The following is a 26,947-nucleotide window of genomic DNA, read 5'->3' as shown; positions in this document are numbered from 1 at the left end:
GTCATCAAATTCAATATAAAGTGGCCAGAATATGATTTGAAATAATCGTATAACCTGTCATTATTCACTTAAATATGATTATACATCTATCAAGTTTTCCTTCACTTCAGCTCGTCCACATAGGATTATCATCAATGGATAGTACAAATTATAATAATTAATATTATGAATATATCATTATTAGTGCATCTCCTTGGAGTTAAGTCTCCCCCTGTCTTTAAAAATTAATGACGCCTCTGTTTCAGGGGTCCTTGAATTCACCACAGTTATGGAAAATGGGATGCCAAAATAAAACTTGTACATCCATTTTTTCCTATGCTGCCACACATAAATGTAATATATTTTTACTTTTCTTCTATCACTTCATCCTTGTTCCAAAATGTTGGTGCTGTGTGTGAATGCATTAAAGGGAAAATCCCCTTTTTTTTGGGGGGGGGGGGGGGATTTTTTTACAATCATTATGAAACATATGACAACAGATGTATTTTTTTTTAATGCATTCTAACTCGTCAATAAACGTAAAAAAAAAAAGTCTGCTTACAATTGTCCAATGGGAGGTCGTCTATTCCGCCCATAAAACCCAATAAATAACCATCCAAAACCAGCCAACAATACTTGAATATTAACCAAGTATTAGTGATATTGTTATTATAAGCACTAACACAGACACATTATTTATAGCCGCGCCGTGATCACAAGCTTGTGTGGTAATGTTGACATAATTGAGTGGTAAGATGCTTTCTTGCCTCGGAGCTCATGAAAGTTTATTCGGGTGTCAAACTCATTTTAGCTCAGGGGCTGCATGGAGGAAAATCTATTCCCACGTGAGCCGGACTGGTAAAATCATTGCATAATAACTCAAAAATAATAACAACTTCAGATTGTTTTCTTTGTTTTACTTTGGCCTAACATAGAACAAGCAAATTCTGAAAATGTACACATTACAAATAATACTCTGGGCAAAACACTTCAAGTTCATTGAAAATTCTGAGGAAAAAATTGGTGTAGTTTCAAAAAACACCATAAAGAACACAATGAACTTAGACTTTGTCTCAGTGTATTAACAAAGCCATTAAACTTTAAGCACTTCCTGTTTCGCATTCTCATGTTGGCAGTTCACCATTAAAGACGTGTTTCGAAAAGCAATCGAGTGTTTCTTCAAACCGCCGCATTGGTGACATCTGCAACTGCCACAACACATGTATCATCATTCAAATATTACACTTATTAGATAAACAAAAAAGTTATCAAAAATTACACCGCAGCCGAAATAAAGGTCAAGTCAAGTCAAACTTTATTGTCAATCAAACCATGCAACAGTACATTACACAGCAGACTGAAATTGTGTTTCTGCCATACTCCAATGTGCAATATCAAAACCAGATTAAACAAGATTTGACACACACTAAGCATAAACTTAATATTAGACTAAACACAGGACATGGATATTTAACAGATAAATGATAGGCAGTGAGCTTACAGTTACCAAACTATCATACTGTTCAAGAATATAGTCAGGTTGAGGTTAAGGTAACATAACTGCAAACTTAACCAATGTGAACATGGCAGATTTATAAGTACAAAATAAAATAGAACAAACAACAAATGTAGTGACACACATTTTTACAATGGAGTTCAGGCTGCCCATCGCGCCGTCAACCAATTGCGAGCGCTGCACGGAACTCTAATTACAAAAATGATGGTCATGTTGACTTAAGTCTTTGCATCTTATTGTTTTGTTATATCGAGTGGATAATTTACAATTGAAGAAGGTATTGTGCGTTGTTTGTGCATCTGCCACCGTCTGCTGCAAGCCACAACAGAAGCAGCTGATTGGAGTAGCGGCAGCCAATCCAGAGGGCGCTTAAATTTATCTTTAAACACTGTCATGTGTGACTTGGGTTAAACTTGAATTTCTATTGCGACATCCAGTGGACACATTTAGAACAGCAGTTTCTTTCATAAAAATGTTGCAGCTCATTTTTATACTTAGCAAACCCATCTTGCGGGCCGCGGGCCGGATTAAACTCGCTCATACAGGGATGTACGTTTGACACCCTTGTTCTAGATCGTAAATTATGCCGCTCACCTTGATAGGAGAAGGATGAGGACGTAATCCGACAACGTGGTATATTTTGACAGCCAATTTAGACCCAGAAATAGCGAGAAAGACACGAAAAGACCCCCCTTTTTTCTTCGTGAGTATTATGAGTCATTCTTCATCTAAATGGAAATATTACAACATTTTATCAGTCGGCGTCCTAATGATGGCAGACATTGTAAAGTGATGTTTTATTATGTTTGTTAGTTAGTTAAAGTACCAATGATTGTCACACACACACTAGGTGTGGTGAAATTTGTCCTCTGCATTTGGCCCATCCCCTTGTTCACCCCCTGGGAGGTGAGGGGAGCAGTGGGCAGCAGTGGTGCCGCGCCCGGGAATCATTTTTGGTGATTTAACCCCCATGAAGTTAGGGTTGCCGCTATCCAGGTGGAAATAACCAGTATGCATGTTTGATTAGTCTAATAAAGTCTTAATCTGATTCAAAATTTTAATTTTCCTGAGGGAACTCTTCTGAAGGAATCAATAAAGTACTATCTAAACAACCTTATTATTGAACTTTCACAGCTATATTAACTTTATATTAACATTTAGGATTTCTTTTTGTTTTAATAAATTATGTTTTTAGATTACAGAAAAAAAATCTTCATACTTTACAAAAGCAAATGACCACACTTTGGACAACCCTGATCTAATCCTTCTACTCACTTTGATGACTTTGTTTGTTTTAGAAGTCCACCAGTCATTTTCTTCCTGTGCTTTAATACAGATTGTCGCCCAAAAGAGGATGGTGAAGCCTCTACTTCTCAAGTATGGAAAATATGCTGGCAAGTCCACTATCACGGTAGGCTCTACTAAACTTACTTACCTCCATGTTTGCATTGAATGCTAATACATATCAGTACTAATATATATATATATATATATATATATATATATATATATATATATATATATATATATATATATATAAATGATAAATGGGTTATACTTGTATAGCACTTTTCTACCTTCAAGGTACTCAAAGTGCTTTGACAGTATTTCCACATTCACTCATTCACACACACATTCACACACTGATGGCGGGAGCTGCCATGTAAGGCGCTAACCAGCAGCCATCAGGAGCAAGGGTGAAGTGTCTTGCCCAAGGACACAACGGACGTGACTAGGATGGTAGAAGGTGGGGATTGAACCCCAGTAACCAGCAACCCTCCGATTGCTGGCACGGCCACTCTACCAACTTCGCCATATATTATATATTAGGGCTGTCAAACGATTAAAATATTTAATTGTGATTAATCGCAGATATATATAATTTTTCATCATTAATAAGTGTAATTAATTTGCTTTAATGAAATGTGTTTTAAACATTATGCTTTTTTAAACAGCTTAACTCAAAAAGGACAAACACAATTTAATGACAATAAAAAATAATTGCCGGATATATATGCCGGATATATATTGGGGTCTTGCCAGATTTTGTATTTTGTAGAAATACAGGATTTGTATTCCTGCTTTAAGAGCACTTGCATTCAGAGAAGGAGCTACACTTCCATGTTTGGATACCAGTTTTACGCATAAATAATACAAAATGTGTATTATTATGATCATGCTTTCATTGTCAAATATGTTTGGTAATACCCATCCATCCATTTTGTACCGCTTGTCCCTTTTGGGGTAACGGGGGGCTGGAGCCTATCCCAGTTGTAATCTGTGATATTTCTACCTGAATAAATGCTTCTGATATTATGTACCTTACATGTTTTCTCAGTTAATGGTCTTTATATTGCTGCATGGCAATGTTGTAACACTTTCTATTAATTTATAAAATGTAATACTGTGATGAGGTGGCGACTTGTCCAGGGTGTACCCCGCCTTCCGCCCGAATGCAGCTGAGATAGGCTCCAGCATCCCCCGCGACCCCAAAAGGGACAAGCGGGTAGAAAATGGATGGATGGATATTGAGCCTGCTAATAATTTTGTAATTGAGGACTCGACCAAAGGTATGAAATAATTTACACAATAGTTCAGACCCCTGTCATGAAACATTGATGAGTTGCAAGATGACTAAGAGCATGTCCGCTTCGAAATCGCCTGTTTTCCTCTTAGGTGCTAGCAAATACTCGCCACTCGCAGGTGCTAATTCAAACAGACGTGACGTCACGTGCAACCCAGGCACCGAAACATGTCATCGCTGGATCTTACGTGAATCATGCCCAGTACTACCGGCTGGTTTCGGTCGGTGCCAAAAAAGTACAGGATCCAGTACCCATCCCTAATGACGAAGCAGGATCTTAATGTAAGACATTTTTTATTTTGTAAATGTAGTTAAACCGGATGTATAGTGTAGCGCTTTTATTTTGAAGCGTTAGATTGGTTTGAGAAAGTGTCTTGACATATTTTGATGTCGGATTGACTGTTAACAATAAAGAAAGTCTCCTTTCGACATCCTGCAGACCGCCTTTCATTTCTGTTGAGCTTTTATGTCATCTTACTTACTAAATCAGTCACAGTAACAATCTAAATGTTATCTTATCACTGCACCTTAACCGTAATCTGAACACGGAAGTGAAGCACCACCTACCTCTCAACGACGCACGCAGCAGGTGTTTGCTGCAGGAACGTCGCCCTTCTCACGACGAAAACGAGTCCTTTCTTGTCGGGAGAACAACTTACCATAGCTTTGAACCTGATATTTCCATAAGGTAGCCTTTCCTTTCTCCATTTCTGCTCGCTTGTGGCTCGTCAGTAATAAGTGAACTGCAGCCAAGGTCCCCCGCTACGGCACAGCCATAGGGTCAAAATGGACGTGCATTATTTGCCCGTTAAAAAAATTAGTGCCGTTATTGAAATTTATAGGTAACGCGTTATCAGATTCACTTTGACAGCCCTAATATATGTGGATATATATATATATATATATATATATATATATATATATATATATATATATATATATATATATATATATATATATATATATATATATATATATATATATATATATATATATATATATATCTCCTCTCTGAGCTGCCACCTTACCGTGGTAGAGGAGTTTGCGTGTCCCAATTATCCTAGGATCTACGTTGTCCGGGGGCTTTATGCCCCCTGGTAGGGTCTCCCAAGACAAACTGGTCCTAGGTGAGGGATCAGACAAAGAGCAGCTCGAAGACCTCAATGAGAAATAAAAACTATGGACCCAGATTTCCCTCGCCCGGACGCGGGTCACCGGGGCCCCCATCTGGAGCCAGGCCCGGAGGTGGGGCACGATGGCGAGCGCCTGGTGGCCGGGCCTGTCCCCATGGGGCCCGGCCGGGCACAGCCCAAAGAGGCAACGTGGGTTCCCCCTCCAATGGGCTCACCACCCATAGCAGGGGTCATAGAGGTCGGGTGCGATGTGAGCTGGGTGGCAGCCGAAGGCAGGGCACTTGGCGGTCCGATCCTCGGCTACAGAAGCTAGCTCTTGGGACGTGGAACGTCACCTCGCTGGGGGGGAAGGAGCCTGAGCTAGTGCGTGAGGTGGAGAAGTTCCGACTAGACATAGTCGGACTCACTTCGACGCACAGCAAGGGCTCTGGAACCAGTTCTCTCGAGAGGGGCTGGACTCTCTTCTACTCTGGCGTTGCCGGCAGTGAGAGGCGACGGGCTGGGGTGGCAATTCTTGTTGCCCCCCGACTCAGAGCCTGCATGTTGGAGTTCAACCCGGTGGACGAGAGGGTAGCTTCCCTCCGCCTTCGGGTGGGGGAACGGGTCCTGACTTTGGTTTGCGCTTACGCCCTAAACCGCAGCTCAGAGTACCCACCCTTTTTGGATTCACTCGAGGGGGTACTTGAGAGTGCTCCCCCGGGTGATTCCCTCGTTCTACTGGGGGACTTCAACGCTCATGTTGGCTGCGACAGTGAAACCTGGAGAGGCGTGATTGAGAAGAATGGCTGCCCGGATCTGAACCCGAGCGGTGTTTTGTTATTGGACTTTTGCGCCCGTCACAGATTGTCCATAACGAACACCATGTTCAAACATAAGGGTGTCCATATGTGCACTTGGCACCAGGACACCCTAGGCCGCAGTTCCATGATCGACTTTGTAGTTGTGTCGTCGGATTTGCGGCCTCATGTTTTGGACACTCGGGTGAAGAGAGGGGCGGAGCTTTCTACCGATCACCACCTGGTGGTGAGTTGGCTGCGATGGTGGGGGAGGATGCCGGACAGACCTGGCAGGCCCAAACGCATTGTGAGGGTTTGCTGGGAACGTCTGGCAGAGTCTCCTGTCAGAGAGAATTTCAATTCCCACCTCCGGAAGAACTTTGAACATGTCACGAGGGAGGTGCTGGACATTGAGTCCGAATGGACCATGTTCCGCACCTCTATTGTCGAGGCGGCTGATTGGAGCTGTGGCCGCAAGGTAGTTGGTGCCTGTCGTGGCGGTAATCCTAGAACCCATTGGTGGACACCGGCAGTGAGGGATGCCGTCAAGCTGAAGAAGGAGTCCTATCGGGTTCTTTTGGCTCATAGGACTCCTGAGGCAGCGGACAGGTACCGACAGGCCAAGCGGTGTGCGGCTTCGGCGGTCGCGGAGGCAAAAACTCGGACATGGGAGGAGTTCGGGGAAGCCATGGAAAACGACTTCCGGACGGCTTCGAAGCGATTCTGGACCACCATCCGCCGCCTCAGGAAGGGGAAGCAGTGCACTATCAACACCGTGTACGGTGAGGATGGTGTTCTGCTGACCTCGACTGCGGATGTTGTGGATCGGTGGAGGGAATACTTCGAAGACCTCCTCAATCCCACCAACACGTCTTCCTATGAGGAAGCAGTGCCTGGGGAATCTGTGGTGGGCTGTCCTATTTCTGGGGCTGAGGTTGCTGAGGTAGTTAAAAAGCTCCTCGGTGGCAAGGCCCCGGGGGTGGATGAGATCCGCCCGGAGTTCCTTAAGGCTCTGGATGCTGTGGGGCTGTCTTGGTTGACAAGACTCTGCAGCATCGCGTGGACATCGGGGGCGGTACCTCTGGATTGGCAGACCAGGGTGGTGGTTCCTCTCTTTAAGAAGGGGAACCGGAGGGTGTGTTCTAACTATCGTGGGATCACACTCCTCAGCCTTCCCGGTAAGGTCTATTCAGGTGTGCTGGAGAGGAGGCTATGCCGGATAGTCGAACCTCGAATTCAAGAGGAACAGTGTGGTTTTCGTCCTGGTCGTGGAACTGTGGACCAGCTCTATACTCTCGGCAGGGTCCTTGAGGGTGCATGGGAGTTTGCCCAACCAGTCTACATGTGTTTTGTGGACTTGGAGAAGGCATTCGACTGTGTCCTGTGGGGAGTGCTCAGAGAGTATGGGGTATCGGACTGTCTGATTGTGGCGGTCCGCTCCCTGTATGATCAGTGCCAGAGTTTGGTCCGCATTGCCGGCAGTAAGTCGGACACATTTCCAGTGAGGGTTGGACTCCGCCAAGGCTGCCCTTTGTCACCGATTCTGTTCATAACTTTTATGGACAGAATTTCTAGGCGCAGTCAAGGCGTTGAGGGGATCTGGTTTGGTGGCTGCAGGATTAGGTCTCTGCTTTTTGCAGATGATGTGGTCCTGATGGCTTCATCTGGCCAGGATATTCAGCTCTCGCTGGATCGGTTCGCAGCTGAGTGTGAAGCGACTGGGATGAGAATCAGCACCTCCAAGTCCGAATCCATGGTTCTCGCCCGGAAAAGGGTGGAGTGCCATCTCCGAGTTGCGGAAGAGACCCTGCCCCAAGTGAAGGAGTTCAAGTACCTCGGAGTCTTGTTCACGAGTGAGGGAAGAGTGGATCGTGAGATCGACAGGCGGATCGGTGCGGCGTCTTCAGTAATGCGGACGCTGTATCGATCCGTTGTGGTGAAGAAGGAGCTGAGCCGGAAGGCAAAGCTCTCAATTTACCGGTCGATCTACGTTCCCATCCTCACCTATGGTCATGAGCTTTGGGTTATGACCGAAAGGACAAGATCACGGGTACAAGCGGCCGAAATGAGTTTCCTCCGCCGGGTGGCGGGGCTCTCCCTTAGAGATAGGGTGAGAAGCTCTGCCATCCGGGGGGAGCTCAAAGTAAAGCCGCTGCTCCTCCACATCGAGAGGAGCCAGATGAGGTGGTTCGGGCATCTGGTCAGGATGCCACCCGAACGCCTCCCTAGGGAGGTGTTTAGGGCACGTCCGACCGGTAGGAGGCCACGGGGAAGACCCAGGACACGTTGGGAAGACTATGTCTCCCGGCTGGCCTGGGAACGCCTCGGGATCCCCCGGGAGGAGCTGGACGAAGTGGCTGGGGAGAGGGAAGTCTGGGCTTCCCTGCTTAAGCTGCTGCCCCCGCGACCCGACCTCGGATAAGCGGAAGAAGATGGATGGATGGATGGATATATATATATATATATATATATATATATATATATATATATATATATATATATATATATATATATATATATATATATATATATATATATATATATATATATATATATATATATATATATATATATATATATATATATATATATATATGTCTTAATTAGATTATCCAAAAAATAGTGCTCGATACCGTGGTAGAGCGTAATATGTATGTGTGGGGAAAAAATCACAAGACTATTTCATCTCTACAGGCCTGTTTCATGAGGGGTTTTCCTCAATCCTCAGGAGATTTAAAAATCTCCTGAGGATTGAGGAAAACCCCTCATGAAACAGGCCTGTAGAGATGAAATAGTCTTGTGATTTTTTCCCCACACATACATATATATATATATATATATATAAAAAAAAAAATATATATATATATATATATATATATATATATATATATATATATATATATATATATATATATATATATATGTATATATATATATATATATATATATACTGTATATTAGTGCTGTCAAATGATGATTTATTTTAATCAGATTAATCCCCATTTTGGAATTTGGATTAATCCTGATTTATCACTGGTTATCACTTCCATAATTAAAAGTAACTTAAATAAACCCTAATATTTGGACACAAATACAATTTTACTGTCAGAATGTCATCCAATTAAAAAATAAAACTTTTGTACTTGAATGTCTATGAATGTTCTCATTCATCCAGGTCATTGTCATCTCAGGACATTCAATCGATCGCAAATGGACTGTTTGGTTTGTCTTAGAAGATGGCGCTGCTCATCCGAGTTGGCTTCATCAGTTCGTGCTCATAGACTTAGATTGGTCAGATCTATACTAGTAACTGTTGCCAAAACCCCAAATATTTATACTCCAAAAATCAGGAGGGTGCGCCTGGCCAAGGATGGTTTCGATAAATCATAGTGAGAAAAACAACTGGTTTTGGAGTATAAATATTTGGGGTTTTGGCACCAGCCGCGAGACTAGATCTGACCAATCTAAGTCGATGAGCACGAACTGATGAAGCCTCCTCGGATGAGCGGCGAAACGTCTTCTAAGACAAACCAAACCATTTGCAATTGATTAAATGCCCTGAGATTTGTACTTGAATGCAAGTCGTTTATTTGTTCAAAACTTGGTCACAGTTTTATCTAGTCCAGTCAGGGTGTAGTGAAGGGTGTGTGAAGGGAAATTTGCTAGCGAGCACACCAGGCAGAGTTTCCTGACTCATTTTTGTACTGACGTATGCATTGACTATGCATCATAATATGCTCTAATATATATATATCCATCCATCCATCCATTTTCTACTGCTTGTCCCTTTTGGGGTCGCGGGGGGTGCTGGAGCCTATCTCAGCTGCATTTGGGCGGAAGGCGGGGTACACCCTGGACAAGTCACCACCTCATCACAGGGCCAACACAGATAGACAGACAACATTCACACTCACATTCACACACTAGGGCCAATTTAGTGTTGCCAATCAACCTATCCCCAGGTGCATGTCTTTGGAGGTGGGAGGAAGCCGGAGTACCCGGAGGGAACCCACGCAGTCACGGGGAGAACATGCAAACTCCACACATGATGTATATATATATATATATATATATATATATATATATATATATATATATATATATATATATATATATATATATATATATATATATATATATATATATTCCTTAAGGATCAGCAGAACGTGTGAATTCTGGTAAAAACATTTTCCACAGTCTTGTTAAGGGGACTTCTTACATTGTGGGGACCACAAATGATGCCTCCATTATATGAATTGAAGGAGCTATTATGCATTGATCTATTCAGCGTGTTTTCATTTACCGTGTGTGCGTGTGTAAATTATCCATCCTTTTAAAAGACAGATACATTCATAAGGCTTGGCCCTCCAGAGCTATTTCATATTTTTATTTAAATGTCCAGCAGCAGCAGCTTTTATGTAAAGGTCTAATCAAAGGATTCATTTAGCAGTCGCCCAAAGTGCAACCTTTATAGCAGTACTTTCTAAGAAAAATGAAACCGTTTGAATAATGTAATGGAATCACATATCTTAGGATTCTTAGGATTATAAAATCAGCTAAAAATGTGGGCATGTGCCCAAATACATTTTTCAGGCAGGATTTGTAGCATCACATGAAAGTTTACACCTTTATGAGCTGAGATCAGGCTCATTTCTTCCCATGAATGGCAGAGGGTCTCAAGTATGAAACCTTATTGAAAAAAACCTTATCTTCTGTCAGGTGCACGCGGAGGAAATTTCCGGCAACAATGGCTATGTGGAACTGTCCTTCTGTGCCAAGAAACTTGACGATAAGGTGAGTGGAGTACACATTTTTGATCATAAAAGTTTTATATCCCACACTATAATGTGATGTAATAGAAGAACCCTTATATATAATATGCATTGACTCCATTATCTGTGTGTGTGACACATTAAAGTGTTAATATAATATAATAGTAACCATAATGTATCAACATGGACTCAGAGGAAGGATGGCTATTGCTGACCTTAGCTGCTCTTCATCCTATCAGCACTTCAAAATTTTTTTTTTTAGCCTAAGGCATATTTCAATCAAGTAGGCAGCAGGAGCTTATATCCAATTTACCTGTGATGCTGTGAAAGTGCTTCGTGTTCTCAGGAGGAGCGCCAGTGCACCCGGTTGGCTCTGAGCACCCCAGCAGTACAGGAAGGGGGTGGTGGGGGTGGGGGGAATCTTACGTATTGTACATTAAATTATATATTTTTTTGAAATTACCCTTTTGCAATTTACAGCCTCTGTGAGAGTAAAATGGGAGCTGACACATGTATGAGGGCAATGATGGAGCTCCTTGATAAGCAATCCTCCGAGAGAGCATCCTCACCCGCCTGTGATATTTGCTTCATATATCCTTCTGATACTAAAATGCAATTTCTGCTGGAGTTTGAAATAATCGGCTTGCTGAATTTATTTAAAAAAACAAAAACATTTCTGTTTAAAAAAGCAGTGAGCATGTCAGAGTGGAAACAAACAATAAGTCGCTTCTATTTCCCAAATAGTCACTTAAGACTGAACAATAACAGGATTCCATCCTTGTAACCGAGTGATGACAAAGTCATCTTTACATTCATTTAAATGTACTTTTTGCTGATTTTCAATATTATATCTTGCCGTTTCTTCAAATGCATTGCTATTAAAGACGACGAGTTGCTGTGGCGTAATTATCTTAGGGACTAATTTCTTTGCACAAATTGGTTCCCTTATTACCGAGTGAGCATCATTACAATCCTAAAGTTTATCAACCGACTATCTTCTAATAAGTACTATTAGCCTAAAAAAATGCATAAATGCGGTTGTGACAACACACACTAAAAGTTAACACAAAAGTACTGAACTGACAAAAATATAGATAGGAAGATAGTGTTTCTACTAAATTTGTGATATTGTTGCTTTTCTTACCAATACTGATAAACAATATGCTTTTTTCAATTTAGGTAAGAGGATATAAAAAAAACATTTGTATTTGACCCAAATATAAGACATGAAATGATGTTTTCAATGTCAGCGAAATAGGAACTACAGTGGTACCTCGGCTTATGAGTTTAATTCGTTCCGTGACGGAGCTTGCAACCCAAAATACTGGTACTCAATGTTCCCCACTGAAATAAATTACAGTTCTATTATTCCGGGCTTCACCCCCTAAACAACAACACAATTTTGAAATAAACAGTTGGTAAGGTTGTATTTTTGCCTCATTCTTGTGAGAATCCTGCATGTGGCTGAATCATTAGGGAGTGGGACTAGTATAAATACTCCAGTGCCACAACGGTATCAGTGCCAATGTAAACGATAAAAAACAGACTAAAAAACTAAGTACACAAAGTATAGGTGCTGGGCAAAGCAGATATATTTTGAATAAAAAAACACAAATGAGGTTTTAGCTCCTGTCCTTTCAGATGATAAACTTGATTTGACTTCCAAGAAGAATAATCTATTTTTTTTGGCCTCAAAGGATGACTGATGATGATGCTAATTAGGTGTGAGTCATCATTATCACCTCAACCTGTTGTTGTAGCTGCACAGAAGAGTCCATTATGAAATATCCCATTTTACACATAATGACGTATGTCCGCTGATCATTCATTCTGCTGTTGTAATTAGCTGGAGATTAAATTTTCACTTGTCTGATCGGTCCATGCTGCCGGTGCCGCTGCCTGCCCGTTGCCATGACAGCAAAGGCAGGATGCTGCGGCTGCTTGTGTGCTCCTGTACCTCTGGAGACACATCAGGCAAATGTGGCGGGAAATGCAGCCTTAACTGTCTCAATCAGAGGACAAGAGCCCCCCCCCCCCCCCGACAAATGCACAACACACACACACCGACGTACATTGCAACCTCTACCAGCGTCCTCTGCAGTGGACATTTGTGTTTTGTATAACATGGCTATTTGTTCCTAAGATGTGTAACTCTGACAAAAGAAATGGACCTTCTGCAGAGCATATAGAGCAGTGGTTCTTAACCTGGGTTCGATCGAACCCTAGGGGTTCGGTGAGTCGGCCTCAGGGGTTCGGCGGAGCCTCCGCCGCAGAGGTCAAGACACACCCGACTCATCGTGTAAATAAAAACTTCTCCCTATCGCTGTATTATGGATACCCCCAAACAATGTTCCCTCTAATTTTCCATCTGATTCGCAGGTGTGTAATTTGTTGTGAGTTCATGCACTGTGTTGGTTTTGTTCTTTGAAGAAGGTGATGTTCATGCACGGTTCATTTTGTGCACCAGTAAAAAAAACATATAACTTTGTCTTGAATTTGAGAATTTTATATATATTTTTTTCACTAAAGAAGGGTTCGGTGAATGCGCATATGAAACTGGTGGGGTTCGGTACCTCCAACAAGGTTAAGAACCACTGATATAGAGCATAACCACACAAAAGTATTCAACATAGAGCCAGCACAAATGAGTAACAGCCTAATTTGAGTCTGTTTACATGTTAATAGAGCAAAACTGTTTTTATATATATATTCTCTTTGGAGGTTTCCCATTTTGGAATCGCAAATGCAGGAGCAATTCAGGGAATACAATGCATAAAGTAATCGGTGGCTTTGTATATTAACTGGCAACATCATGAAGGGGAAGCTAAGGTGTCAAAAATGACATCCAGCATCCTTTAGAATCACTTCTCCAAATGAGGAGGCACCTCGCGGCACTGCGAATGTTTCCGCTTTTTCTCTCCGACCTTTGTACAAAGACATAATTACATCTGCTGCTGCAATCAGAGCCCATAAATCAGCCTCAACAAGTCAGCTTATGAAATGTGGTGGCAATAAGTGCTGAAATAACCCATCATCATTTCAGCCTAGCTCTGAAAAACGGACATAACTATATATTGTAAAGTATAATGAACAATTGACAACATTTGAGGAACAGGCAAGTGTTACATTAGATTTACTATTCTTTGTCATATTGTCTGTCTAGCTTCATGTTTTCCTCAAGAACAGAAAGACAATAATTTTCATTTTCCCCCCTGCAGGACCTTTTCAGCAAGTCCGACCCCTTTCTGGAAATCTATCGTATCAATGATGATGAAACGGAGCAGCTTGTTCACAGAACGGAGGTAAATGAATCATCTTTATGGTTAATCCGCAGACACCCTCAATGATTGCTTTGCTTCATGTGATGTCTTCCTCATCAATCAGGTGATTAAAAACAACCTGAACCCTGTTTGGGAGCCTTTCAAGGTGTCTCTTATATCCCTGTGCAGCTGTGATGAGGAACGGAAGCTCAAGGTAAAGGAATACATTTTTAAAAACTGTTTCCACAAGAGCAGGAAAGCACAAAATAATACTGAAAAATGTGTATTTAATCTCAAACATTATTGGCCTGATCTACTAAAGGTGTGCATGTAAAATAACACACGCAAACCTGATAGTGCAAGCAAAGCTGATCTACTAAGGATTCCCAGCAAGCACAATAAATTACAACGCTGAGAACTTGTTGAATTAGGTCCTGACGTTGAGCAACTCAAACATAATGTTAGACCAACATGCTTTTTGACAACGTTTAATCAATGTTGGGTTCTGACATTGATTTGACAATTTAAATTTTGTCAGTTCCCAACCAACAACTTGGATCCAACGTTAGACATCAACGTTGTCTCAATTTACAAATACAATTATTCTGCAACATTGTTTCAAAGTCAGTTTTAAAGGACATGTATGTATAGTACACATTGTATCAATGTTTTGTGCCTGCTGGGTTTTGTCTCCTAAATCAGTGGTTCTCAAATGGGGGTACGCGTACCCCTGGGGGTACTTGAAGGTATGCCAAGGGGTACGTGAGATTTTTTTTTAAATGTCTGTCAAAAATAACTGTGAAAAGAAATGCAACAATGCAATATTCAATGTTGACAGCTAGATTTTTAGTGGACATGTTCCATAAATATTGATGTTAAAGATTTCTTTTTTTGTGAAGAAATGTTTAGAATTAAGTTAATGAATCCAGATGGATCTCTATTACAATCCCCAAAGAGGGCACTTTAAGTTGATGATTACTTCTACGTGTAGAAATCTTTATTTATAATTGAATCACTTGTTTATTTTTCAACAAGTTTTTAGTTATTTTTACAAATAGTTCAAGAAAGACCACAACAAATGAGCAATATTTTGCGCTGTTATACAATTTAATAAATCAGAAACTGATGACATAGTGCTGTATTTTACTTCTTTATCTCTTTTTTTCAACCAAAAATGCTTTGCTCTGATTAGGGGGTACTTGAATTAAAAAAATGTTCACAGGGGGTACATCACTGAAAAAAGGTTGAGAACCACTGTCTTAAATGAGCAAAATAAAGAGCGCAATACATTCAGCGTGTTTGCCTTCATGTATGCAAAATGTATGCAGATTATTAGAATGACCACAATTGTAGTAGGAGGAGATTCAAATGTAATCACTTAGCACTCGCAATGTGGTTTATCAATGCTATAACTGTTCTGCAACCCCTGTTTTACACGTTTAGAAGGTACGTGCAAACTGGCAGAGATACGCTCCAATGGCTCCGCACTGGTCAGAAGGAGGCATTCAGTGCAATATGTCAGACATGATAATCTTCTTTGCGACAATCAATGTTTTTCTGTCAAAAATAAATATATTCGACAGCCTCTCTGTCCAGCAGTTCCATCTTTGAAGCTGATGAATGACTTACAGTAAGAGCTGATTTGAAGACCACAGACACCAAAGTATTTTTGTCTGATGGTGTCTTTTTTTAATGGCGTTGTTTTTTTAAAATATATATATGGGAGATATGGTATTGATACTGTATATCGATATATATATATATATATATCGATATATATATATATATATACATATATATATATATATATCAATATATCAAAGGGGACGGCGTGGCGCCGTTGGGAGAGTGGCCGTGCCAGCAACCTGAGGGTTCCTGGTTCAATCCCCACCTTCTACCAACCTCGTCATGTCCGTTGTGTCCTTGAGCAAGACACTTCACCCTAGCTCCTGATGGGTTGTGGTTAGGGCCTTGCATGGCAGCTCCTGCCATCAGTGTGTGAATGTGTGTGTGAATGGATGAATGTGGAAATAGTGTCAAAGCTCTTTGAGTACTTTGAAGGTAGAGAAGCGCTATACAAGTACAACCCATTTAACGTCTCATATACAGTATATGAAAAAAAAAATCTTGCTACAAGCCTAACACAAAACACATTTGATAGTGAATAATTACAGTTCTACATGCGGAAAACAATAGGAAATATATATAAATGACAAATTGAATTACTTTTACTTAACACTCAGAGTTACACAGTGCACTTAAACACTTCATCACGTGAACAGTGCACAGACAGCAGAGGGAGCACAAACAAACCTCATCCACGCGGAAATCAAAGATGATTAAGTGACTCCCCTGGCCTGAATCTGTCAACTCTAAAATAGCTACTATCCATTTTACATTGAGACTGAGTCAACAACGTGTGAGCTTCTTTTTTTGGGCACTGGATTCTGTGAAATGTTAACCAAATTGACTAATTTGTTTTGACCCTACGATAACTGAGACAGACCTGTAAAAACCTTTTGGAAGAAATTGGCCTGATCATAGGGGGCCGCACAAAAACTGAGGTACCACTGTATAACAAGCGACTGTTTTAAACTATGCTATTATGCTATAACCATGCACTTTTATACTATTATATTCAATCTGTGTTAGACTAGAGGACACAGGAGGCCAATTATTGTAAGCATATTGTTAAATAGACACCACTGAGGGTGCCAATCAAACTCAGCATTAAAATGCTTCATCTACCAGAATTATTCGACTATTGTACCCTGTGAGTGTATGATTTGAAAAATTACATGACTATGTGTTAAAAACATTCTTAAGTCTTCTGATTATGTACCTACCTAATAAAGAAGAATATAGAGACAAATAAGCAGATATTGCATGGTAATGTATGCAGTTGTGCTGAGAGAAAGCAATAAACAGTGCTTGTCCATGTGTGCGCTACAGTGCTTGGTGTGGGATTACGACTCCAGAGGGAAGCATGACTTCATTGGCGAGTTCTACGCTACTTTCAAGGAAATGCAGAAAATCTCCAGTGGAAATAAGGTCAGTGAAGCAGAGGCGGAGGACAGACAGTTATATCACATCTTTATGCATTTGCATCTCACAGGACAAACAAGTGCATCAAGAAGTTATGGTTGAAATGTTCATCATATGTACCCTTGTGGTCAGAAGTTCATATATAGTCATCAATTAATGACTTCAGGATTTATTTGGATGTTTTTTTTCCAAGGTGAAATTATTATACAATAAACATCTTCAAATATTAAAAAAAAACACGACTTAAGTGCATTCCCCTAATTTATACTGAATCAGAATCATAAAATAAAGATTACGCATATATTCTTTTAATCAGTGGTGCTGAAGGTTCCAGAATGCATTTCACCTTGACAAGGCCAAGCCATAATAAGACCTGGTTAGTGATTATGATTGACTGTAGCTGATAGTTTCCTCTTTGGCAGCATAACATATAGGGGTTAAACCCCAGGCGGAAAACGGTGCGTTTGTGTGTGTGTTTGTGTCCCTTTGTGTCATTTTTGTGTTGAGCTTTTTAATTAGCATAACGTTTAACAACCATTTGCATAAATCAACCAAATTGCCCAGTCCCATGTTGGGTGTACATTTTGATAAAAAATATTTTTTATTAATCACAATTAATTAACTCTGGCCAAAATATGATTAATCGCGATTAAATATTGTAATGGTGTGACAATGTATGTATGTATATATGTGCTCAAAAAATCTATTCACATTCAACTTGCGATTTTTATTCATTCAGATTCTAAATTGATTTATAATTTTCGAGGATGGTTTTAAAAAATACAAATGATTATTTTTTGCACTATACCAGGGATGTCAAACATGCGGCCCGTGGGCCTGATAAACAGGTTTAATCTGGCCTGCGAGATTAGTTTGTTAAGGGCAAAACTAAGAGGCATTTTTAAATGAAAGAAACTGCTGTTCTTAATGTGTCCACTGGATGTTGCAATAGCAATTCTGTTAGGCAAGCAAATGGTTTATACAGAGGCCGAGTAAGCAAGAGGTACACAGTAGAGCAGGGCTGCGGCTCCTCCCCCTCGACCCAACGTAAAACCTGTCGTTTTACATCTTCTGCTTCGAACACATCGTACCCAGGCATCCTATTTTTCACAAAATGTTTCTGTCAAAAAAGAGAAAAGTGGACACACAGTTAAGACTGTTCCGAGAAAAATTATCATCCTCCTATTTATTCACAGAAGTGAATTGGAAACCACATATGAGAATGGGAAAACACATGTGAAAAAGTTTTCTCTGCAATGAGCATCAATAAAACAAAGATATGCTCAAAATATACGTACAAGCACTTCAATAACATCTTGAAATTGTCTGCCACTCAAGATGTGACACGTGATATTGATGCACTTGTGAAAGCTAAAAGATGGCAAATTTCAGTAGTTGAATAAACAATTGGTAACCCAACTTAAAATACTGCATGAGACACTGCACCTTGATATAGTTCTGTGAAAATGATTGTCTTCCGTGAACATTTAAAGAAAGTGAATAGTGTGTGATTTACTGTAACACTGTCAGTCTCTTAAGTTTTTGATGTTGGTTTGCTGAAATTGTTCATGCATTGCTCAGCTTTCAATACACACTGATGCAGGGACAAGGCAGGGAGTAACTCCACCCTCTTGAATAGTTTCTACCTTCGTTTGTACGGTTTGTTGAGTTATCACAGAATTAATACATGAAAATTACGAATGAGGTATTTGATACATATAACACTTTTTATTTATTATCTATTTTGTATTTTGTTTAACCCCAGATACCCAGTGACTAACAGTTTAATGGCTTTGCAGTTATACGGAGACAACGTCTAAGTTCATTGTGTTCTTCATGGTGTTTTTGCAGCTGCACCAATTTTTTCCTCAGAATTTTCAACAACTAACTTTTCAGAAAGTGCTTGTTCTATTTTGGGCCAAAGTAAAACAAAGAAAACAATCTGAAGTTGTCGTAGTTGTATTTTTCAGTTATTATGCCTTGATTTTCCCAGTCCATTCAACTAGGAAATAGATTTTCCGCCATCTGGACCCTGAGCTAAAATGAGTTTGACACCCCTGTGCTATACTGTATAATTATTATTTTTTAAGAATACATTTTTAGAATAAACACATTAAACAACTAATATTGATATTATTATTATTATTAATGTACACATTTTATGTATTCTCAATTGCTTAAAACAATTATAACCCAAGTATTGTAAAGCTGGGATTGGGTTGGAGTTGGCGGCTGCTCTATTTACTTTTATTGTAGTGATTAACATTATTCGATTTTTGTAAATAGGATAAAAATTAAAAAAAATACAAATACAATTTAGGCCAACAATGCGCGTATCAGCTGTATGTCAAGAGCTAAGGGAAGCTTTTCTAAACTATAACCTAATTTGAAAAGTTTTTATTATACGGCTATCTATACCAAATAATATATTAGGAGAAACGTGTTGAATCGAGAATGGATTTGGTTTGAATTGTCACCCTAAGAATTGGAATCAAATCGAATCGTGAGGTGCCCAAAGATTCCCACCTCTAATGTATATATACTGTATATATACTAACAATGGAATTGGCTAAGGAACTCAGTGAATAGAGCCATCTTGGAAAAATGAATAAATAAAAATCCCACAGTACACATAACATTCATAACCATTATCGGTGAATGTAAACCTCTGACCACAACTGTACGCAATATGCTCTTATGTATATCTTTATCTTTTTCTTTTGTTTCAGGTGACGTGGGACTGTGTTAATCCCAAATACAAACAGAAGAAAAGGAATTATAAAAACTCAGGCGTTGTCATCCTAAATGATCTCAAGGTACACATGCACATTTTATTGCGATACAATATGTAACAATAGGCATTGTTATTTGTGTTTATGTTGCACACGGACGTATTTAAGTGACAGACCTGAGGCCATATATTTAGTGTTGACAGCTACTGATGTATGTGTCTGTGTAATGTGTACTTGGTTAAAAAAAAAACCTAGTGAGCGAGGGTAATGCTCGATCGTCCAGTAAAGTCAAGAGACAGAACGACCTGAAACACAATACTTGTGACATATTATAATATAAATACACAACATTTTTTTTATTAAAAAAAGGAGTGTTGAGGTTTTGGGGGGCCCTCAAACTCCCTCAGCTCTGGGGCCTCCACTTAGGTTAAGGCAGCCCTGGTTGTATTCAGCATGTAAAACTATATTTGTTGTCTATGACTATATGTATATATATGTATACAGAATATTTTGGGCCTCTCTGAACGGCGAATTGGATTTACATTGTTTCAAATTGGGGAAAAAGTAGTTTTTGTTCTCATTCATTAGAGTTGTAATGTACCCTTTAAAAGAGATCAATAATGAATACTGAGGTATCACTGGATTTCTCATTTGTCGCGACCAGTGGTGTGGATTTACTTCGTTTCTGACTTCCAGGGACTTGTAAGAAATGTATTCAGGTAGGTCATCTATTTAAGTTGAGGCCTCTGAGAAAATACATTGTTATCATTACTGTTGTTTCTAATGGTGTAGGTCAGGGGTCGGCAACCTTTACCACTCAAAGAGCCATTTTGACCAGTTTCACAAATTAAAGAAAACAATGTGAGCCACAAAACTTTTTTGAAATTTAAAATGAAGTAACACTGCATACAAAGTTTTTTTTTGCTTAAACCAGGGGCCTCAAACACACGGCTTAATATGAAAATGTAATGTTAGTGCGGCCCGCGAGTTTTATATGAATGGCGCTTGACAGCGTCACACTTGCCAACCCTCCCGATTTTTCCGGGAGACTCCCGAATTTCAGGGCAACTATTCTCTCGAATGTCTTCTGATTTTCACCTCAACAACAATGATAAGGGCGCGCCGTGATGGTACAGCATTTAACACCCTCTACAACCTGTACAATCAGCGTGCCAGTCCAGCTACATATTTTATGCTTTAAGACGTACGTGACAGCAAGGCATACTTGTTCAACAGCCATACAGGTTACACTGTGTGGCCGTATAAAACAACTTTAACACTCTTACTATATGCGCCACACTGTGAACCCACACCAAACAAGAATGACAAACACATTTCGAGGGAACATCTGCACCGTAACACAACATAAACACAACAGAACAAATACCCAGAATCCCATGGAGCCCTAACTCTTCCGGGCTACATTATACCCCCCGCCCCCGCGACCACCAAACCCCGCCCACCTCAACAGACGCACGGGGGGGGGGGGGGTTTGGTGGTAGCGGGGGTGTATAATGTAGCCCGGAAGAGTTAGGGATGCATGGGATTCTGGGTATTTGTTCTGTTGTGTTTATGTTGTGTTACGGTGCAGATGTTCTTCCGCAATGTGTTTGTCATTCTTGTTTGGTGTGGGTTCACAGTGTGGCGCATATTAGTAAGAGTGTTAAAGTTGTTTTATACGGCTACCGTCAGTGTAACCTGTATGGCTGTTGACCAAGTATTCCTTGCTGTTACTTACGTGTGCAAGCAGAAACTGCATACAACATGTGGCTGGGCTGGCACGCTGTTTGTACAGGTTGTACACGCCCCTATTATTGTTGTTAGGGTGAAAATCGGAGAATATTTGCCCCGGGAGATTACTGGGAGAGGCACTGAAATCCGGAAGTCTCGCGGGAAAATCGGGAGGGTCGGCAAGTATGCAACTGAGCCGCATCAGAGTGGTCAAAGAGCCGCATGCGGCTCCGGAGCTGCGGGTTGCCGACCCCTGGTGTAGGTCTATGCCGAGTTTCACATCAGCATTCTGTATTTGTAGTATAATGTATCATGATTTCACTGTCAATACACTTTACTGCAGTGAGACAAAATACTTGATGTATAAACTCTGTGTGCCGTAACGTTTCTTTATAACCAGAGGGTGAGCACACACTCCCACCCGCTGATTTATTTTCCTGCAAATGATATTCTTTTTCCCTCAGCTCCACAGAGTATACTCCTTCTTGGATTACATTATGGGAGGATGCCAGATTCACTTTACGGTAAATATCTATCACTGGGATTTTAATTGGCTTCTGTTGTTTGAGCCAACTAAGACAGGGATATTCAACTAAATTGTTTTGGGGGCCACATTTCCAGAAAGCATAGGAGTGTAGCGATGTAGTACTCCTTTGCGTTGTGTTTTCCCCAAAAGACGACACCCAGTCTTTCTTCCGGCTCAAACATAGTTTATTCTGGTGAAAACAATCATAGTGAGTCTCCAATCAGCCTTCTCTATACATTTTAAACCGTCAACATGGAAGAGAGCAGACTGACTAACACATTAACGCACAATAAAAAACACACAATACCTGGTGAAAACAATCATAGTGAGTCTCCCATCAGCCTTCTCTATACATTTTAAACCTGCACAGAAATAAAACAAAACAAAACTTAACATAAATGTGTCTCCTTTAGGCCTACAGCAACACAGCTAGCCTGCTAATAAGTTAGCTGAAAGCTATCAAGCTAATTCACCGGGCAACCTACCGTCAACATGGACGAGAGCAGACTGACTACACATACGGGCTACAACCTGGAAGTCTGCTGGGACATGTGACGTTCAGTGACCATACAAAAATATAGGAAATATATACACATTACATAATGTGTAAATGTAATACATTTGATAAAATGACATTAAAATAAGAATAGTAGTAAGACAGTAAGCAATTGAGATAATAAATTACTTCTGTTACATTCCCCCCTACTGATCTCAACTTGCTCCTTCAAGGTCAACCAAAAGAAACACACAAAAATGATGAGATTCCTGTGAACCACTTTCTCCTGGTCTGTAGCACAGTTCCTGAGTCTGAAGGTATGAGTGCTCTCCTGTTTCTCCACAACAGTGTAGAGGTGGTTCTCCCAGCGATCAGCAAGTTTCCTCCTGCCTCTCTCTCCCTTGTTAGCCAACAAGACCCTGTCTCCAACATCCACTGGTGCACCTCTCAGCTTGCGGTTGTAAAGGTCGGTTTGCCTCTCTTGCTGTTTAGTGGCTGAGGTCTGAGCGATCCTGATAGCATTCACCAAGTCATGCCTGAGACACTGGACATAATCATCGTAGTCCACCACCTGATCATCCAACAGCACAGACTGGAACATCATGTCCACAGGCAACCTGGAGGTTCTGCCAAACATGAGTTGAAAAGGGGCAAAGCCTGTAGTCTCGTGTACAGTGGCATTATAGGAGAAGGTGAGAGATTTCAAGAGCTGGGGCCACCGCTGCTTGGCCTTCAGTGGAAGGGCTCTGATCATATTTCCAAGGGTGCGATTGAACCTTTCAACCACTCCGTTACCCATGGGGTGGTAAGGAGTCGTGTGAGATTTCTCCACACCAGAAACTTTGAGCATTTCAGCGATCAGATTGCTCTCAAAGTTCGCCCCCTGATCAGAATGCACACGCTCAGGAAAAACATATACACAAAATACATTGTTCCAGAGCTTCTGAGCGACAGCCTTAGCTGACTGGTTGGGACAGAGATAGGCTTGTGCAAGCTTTGTAAAATGATCAGTCACGACAAGCACATCAAGGGACTTGTTGGAGGAATCTTCAGCTGACCAGAAATCAATGCAAACCAACTCAAGAGGCCTGGAGGATTTGACACTCTCGAGTGGCGCTCTGGCCTCAGGTTCAGGGGACTTGCTGAGCACACAACAACGGCAGCACCGCACATAGTTCTTGACTTCCCCTTCCATCCCATGCCAATAGAACCGCTGTCGGGCCAGGTAGAGCGTCCTTCTCTGCCCCTGGTGACCTGCCTCGTCATTAACTCCTTTGAGCACTTTCTTCTTAACAGCAGACGGTACAATGTACTGGTAAGTCCTTTTCTTCGTCACCACATCTTTGGAAGTGCGATTTTGCACACCCGACCTGACGATGAGTCTGTCCCAGTGTCTGAGGAGTTGCAGAGCATCGACAAGTTTGTATGGACGTTCTCGTCTTGATGGTCTCCGCTGCCGTCCCACAAAGTGAATCACACGACCCAAGCAGGGGTCATCACGCTGCTTAGCAATCAACTCATCTCTCAGAAGAGAGGGGAAACCAGCCAGCTCTGGTGGTTGAACGGATTGGGTGAGCGGAGGCAAGAGGAAAGCATGAGGAGGTGGACACTCTTGATCCAAAGGCTGTTCAAGGACAGCAGTCACTGACTGAGCAGAGATAGATCGACCACTGGGCACCACCACAGTGTTTTCAGAGGCCACAGTGAGGGGTTGGAGCATCTTCAGCCGGCGCACTGGGTCACAGGACAGACGGAAAGCGTCCTGCACACAGTCAGAATGTAAGGCACTTGCTTCCTCCAAGAGTGCACCATAAGGGACCTTCGTGAGGCGATGAAGCACACTTGGCTGCACAAATGGCTCACGGCTGAGGGCATCTGCCACCACATTTTTAGGGCCAGGTATGTATTTGATCTCAAAGTTGAATCGGGCCAACTTTGACACCCATCTCTGCTCACAGGCATCAAGCTTTGGCTTAGTGAGGATATGCGTTAAGGGGTTGTTGTCAGTCCAGATGGTAAATGGCTGTCCCCTCAGCCAGTGACTGAATTTGTCACAGACAGCCCACTTGAGCGCGAGAAACTCCAGCCTGTGTGCTGGATAGCGGGACTGGGCATAGTTGAGCAACTTACTGGCAAACACGACAGCTCGTGCAGCATCAGTGTGTGAATGTGTGTGTGTGTGTGTGAATGGGTGAATGTAGAAATAGTGTCAAAGCGCTTTGAGTTCTTTAAAAAGGTAGAAAAGCGCTATACAAGTACAACCCATTTACCATTTACCATTTACCATCATCACCCTCAGCCAACTGCGACAATACAGCTCCAAGGCCGTTGGAGGAGGCATCAATCGACAACAGGAAAGGCTTACTGAAGTTAGGATGAGCAAGGGTGGCATTCTCCAACAAAGCCTGCTTCAGTTCCTGAAAGCTTCACTGCATTCCAGGGTCCAATCAGCAGAAGAGAGCTTCCTAGAGACAGGTGGGCGCTTTTTGTCCTTGGTATTTCGCGGCCTCTTCACCCCAGATGTCAGTGCAAACAGAGGTTTGCTAATGTGCGAGTATCCCTCGAAGAACTGTTGATAAAATCCAACCATACCAAGGAAGGATCTGATCTTGGAAGGAGAAGGTATGTCTGTGCCCTCCTCCATCAAGTCTTTCTCCCTCAGGCCAACAATGGCTGTGACTTTGTCAGGGTCAGTGGAAATGCCATTTCTCTGCACGATGTGTCCCAGAAATTTCACAGATGGTCTCATGAAGTGGCACTTTTTAGGAGCAAGCTTCAAGTTGTGCGCCTGTAACCTCTCCAACACCATTTACAGCCTCTGCAGCACCAGCTGTTCAGTGGGAGCGAATACCAAGATGTCGTCTAGATAGCAGAGAAGGCTCAAGAAGTTTTGATCACCGAAAATTGTCATCATCATCCTAATGAACGTGGCCGGGCTGTTGCACAGCCCCTGAGGGAGCCGGTTATATTAATACAGTCCAAAAGGAGAGGTAAACGCAGTAAACTTCCTGTCCTCCTCATGAACTTCCACATTATAGTAACCTGAGGTTAAATCCATGGTAGAAAAGAAAGCGTTTCCTCCAAGAGCAGCCACGGCGTCAGCCTGGTGAGGCAGGGGATGTGGGTCTCTGATGATGCGCGCGTTCAGCCGGCGAAAGTCTGTGCAGAGCCGTAAGTCACCGTTTTTTTTCTAGATGAGGACAAGTGGTGAGGCGTACTCACTTGTGATGTCTCGTTCCTCCATTTCATTCAGAGCTACCTTCAGCTTCTCATAATGAGATGGGGACAAGCGACGATATGGCAGTCTGAAGGGTTTGTTGTCACTCAGCCGGATGCGATGGACAAAGTCTTTGGCTTTTCCACAGTCCTAACTGTTGCGGGAGAAGATGGCCAACAGATCAACAAGCTTCGTCCTCCAGAATGGAGACAGACTACTTGAGTCAATGTCAATGTCCCCCAGTTCCAAATCATGGAGTGTCGAGCTGTAAGGTCTGTGCGCAGCATACTCTGAGTCAACTGTCAAGCTTTTTTCACTACCTGTGTCAGTCTGGTTAACCGTCCTAGTAACTGTGCATTTCACATCATTGGGTTGGTCATTGTCGTACAAGTAGTCAGTGTCAAAGTCCTCTAGTGCTACACAAGGGGACACGTCAGCAATTATACAATTGCGTCTCAGGGTTACTGGTTTAGTAGCGGAGTTAATGACTCTCACTGGGACCCACCCATCGCCCCATAATGGTGTTACAACCCGCCCCACTACTATTGTTCGTGGCACTGTGCGCGACTCACTTGGCTCCACAACCACCGCGCTGCCAGCAGAGAGACATGCATGGCTCGGCAGGCGACCCCAAACTAAATGTTCTGTCATGGGCTCCAAGGTCACAGCATGTTTGAGTTTGACAGTGCCAACCTTGTCAGGGCACTCACCATCTCTCAATGTCTCCACAGCGGCCAGCATCTGCAGCAAACTTTCCTCCTCCACGGATGTCTTGTCTGAAAGTGACACTTGCTCCCAGAAATTCCCAGAATGTTTCAGCACGCGAATGAGGTGTTTTATGACATTGCTGCCAAGAATGAAGTCATCACATTGGCCATCCACAATAAGTGTGGGTACTGAGATGTGACAGTCAAAGATTGTCATCTGAAGCTTACAAACGCCAACAGGTCTGGTTTTTGAACTGCCACATCCAATAAGGGTAACAGACGTGGGAGAAATCAAGTCAGAAGAGATAACATTAGCCTGCTCAAGGAGAGGGAGCATACGAGAGCTCAAAGAACAGGCCATCGAACCACTATCCAACATGGCACGTAGCTCCACAGCATCCTGGATCAACACATCAGTGTGGAAAAGATTATCTGTCGCAGAAAGTCTCTGTGTGTTTTGAAATATCACCTTA

The 26,947-nt window shown here is 41.8% G+C and overlaps 1 protein-coding gene across 3 annotated transcripts in view; it reads left to right on the top strand.

The window, feature by feature from the left end:
- The window catches only part of cpne7 (copine VII), a 136,401-nt gene that overhangs the window by 35,236 nt on the left and 74,218 nt on the right, over nt 1-26,947 (top strand). For all 3 annotated transcript variants that reach the window (XM_062028259.1, XM_062028265.1, XM_062028276.1), the window contains exons 4-10: nt 2,832-2,906; nt 10,708-10,782; nt 13,979-14,062; nt 14,145-14,234; nt 16,973-17,071; nt 19,795-19,881; nt 21,993-22,052. In XM_062028259.1, coding sequence (XP_061884243.1) covers nt 2,832-2,906; nt 10,708-10,782; nt 13,979-14,062; nt 14,145-14,234; nt 16,973-17,071; nt 19,795-19,881; nt 21,993-22,052 — 570 coding nt within the window. The remainder of the gene's footprint in view (nt 1-2,831; nt 2,907-10,707; nt 10,783-13,978; nt 14,063-14,144; nt 14,235-16,972; nt 17,072-19,794; nt 19,882-21,992; nt 22,053-26,947) is intronic.

This window comes from Entelurus aequoreus, linkage group LG02, assembly GCF_033978785.1.
Source record: "Entelurus aequoreus isolate RoL-2023_Sb linkage group LG02, RoL_Eaeq_v1.1, whole genome shotgun sequence".
Taxonomy (NCBI): Eukaryota; Metazoa; Chordata; class Actinopteri; order Syngnathiformes; family Syngnathidae; genus Entelurus; species Entelurus aequoreus.
The sequence above is the reverse complement of the archived record's forward strand: the minus strand, read 5'-3'. Positions and strand labels throughout refer to the sequence as shown.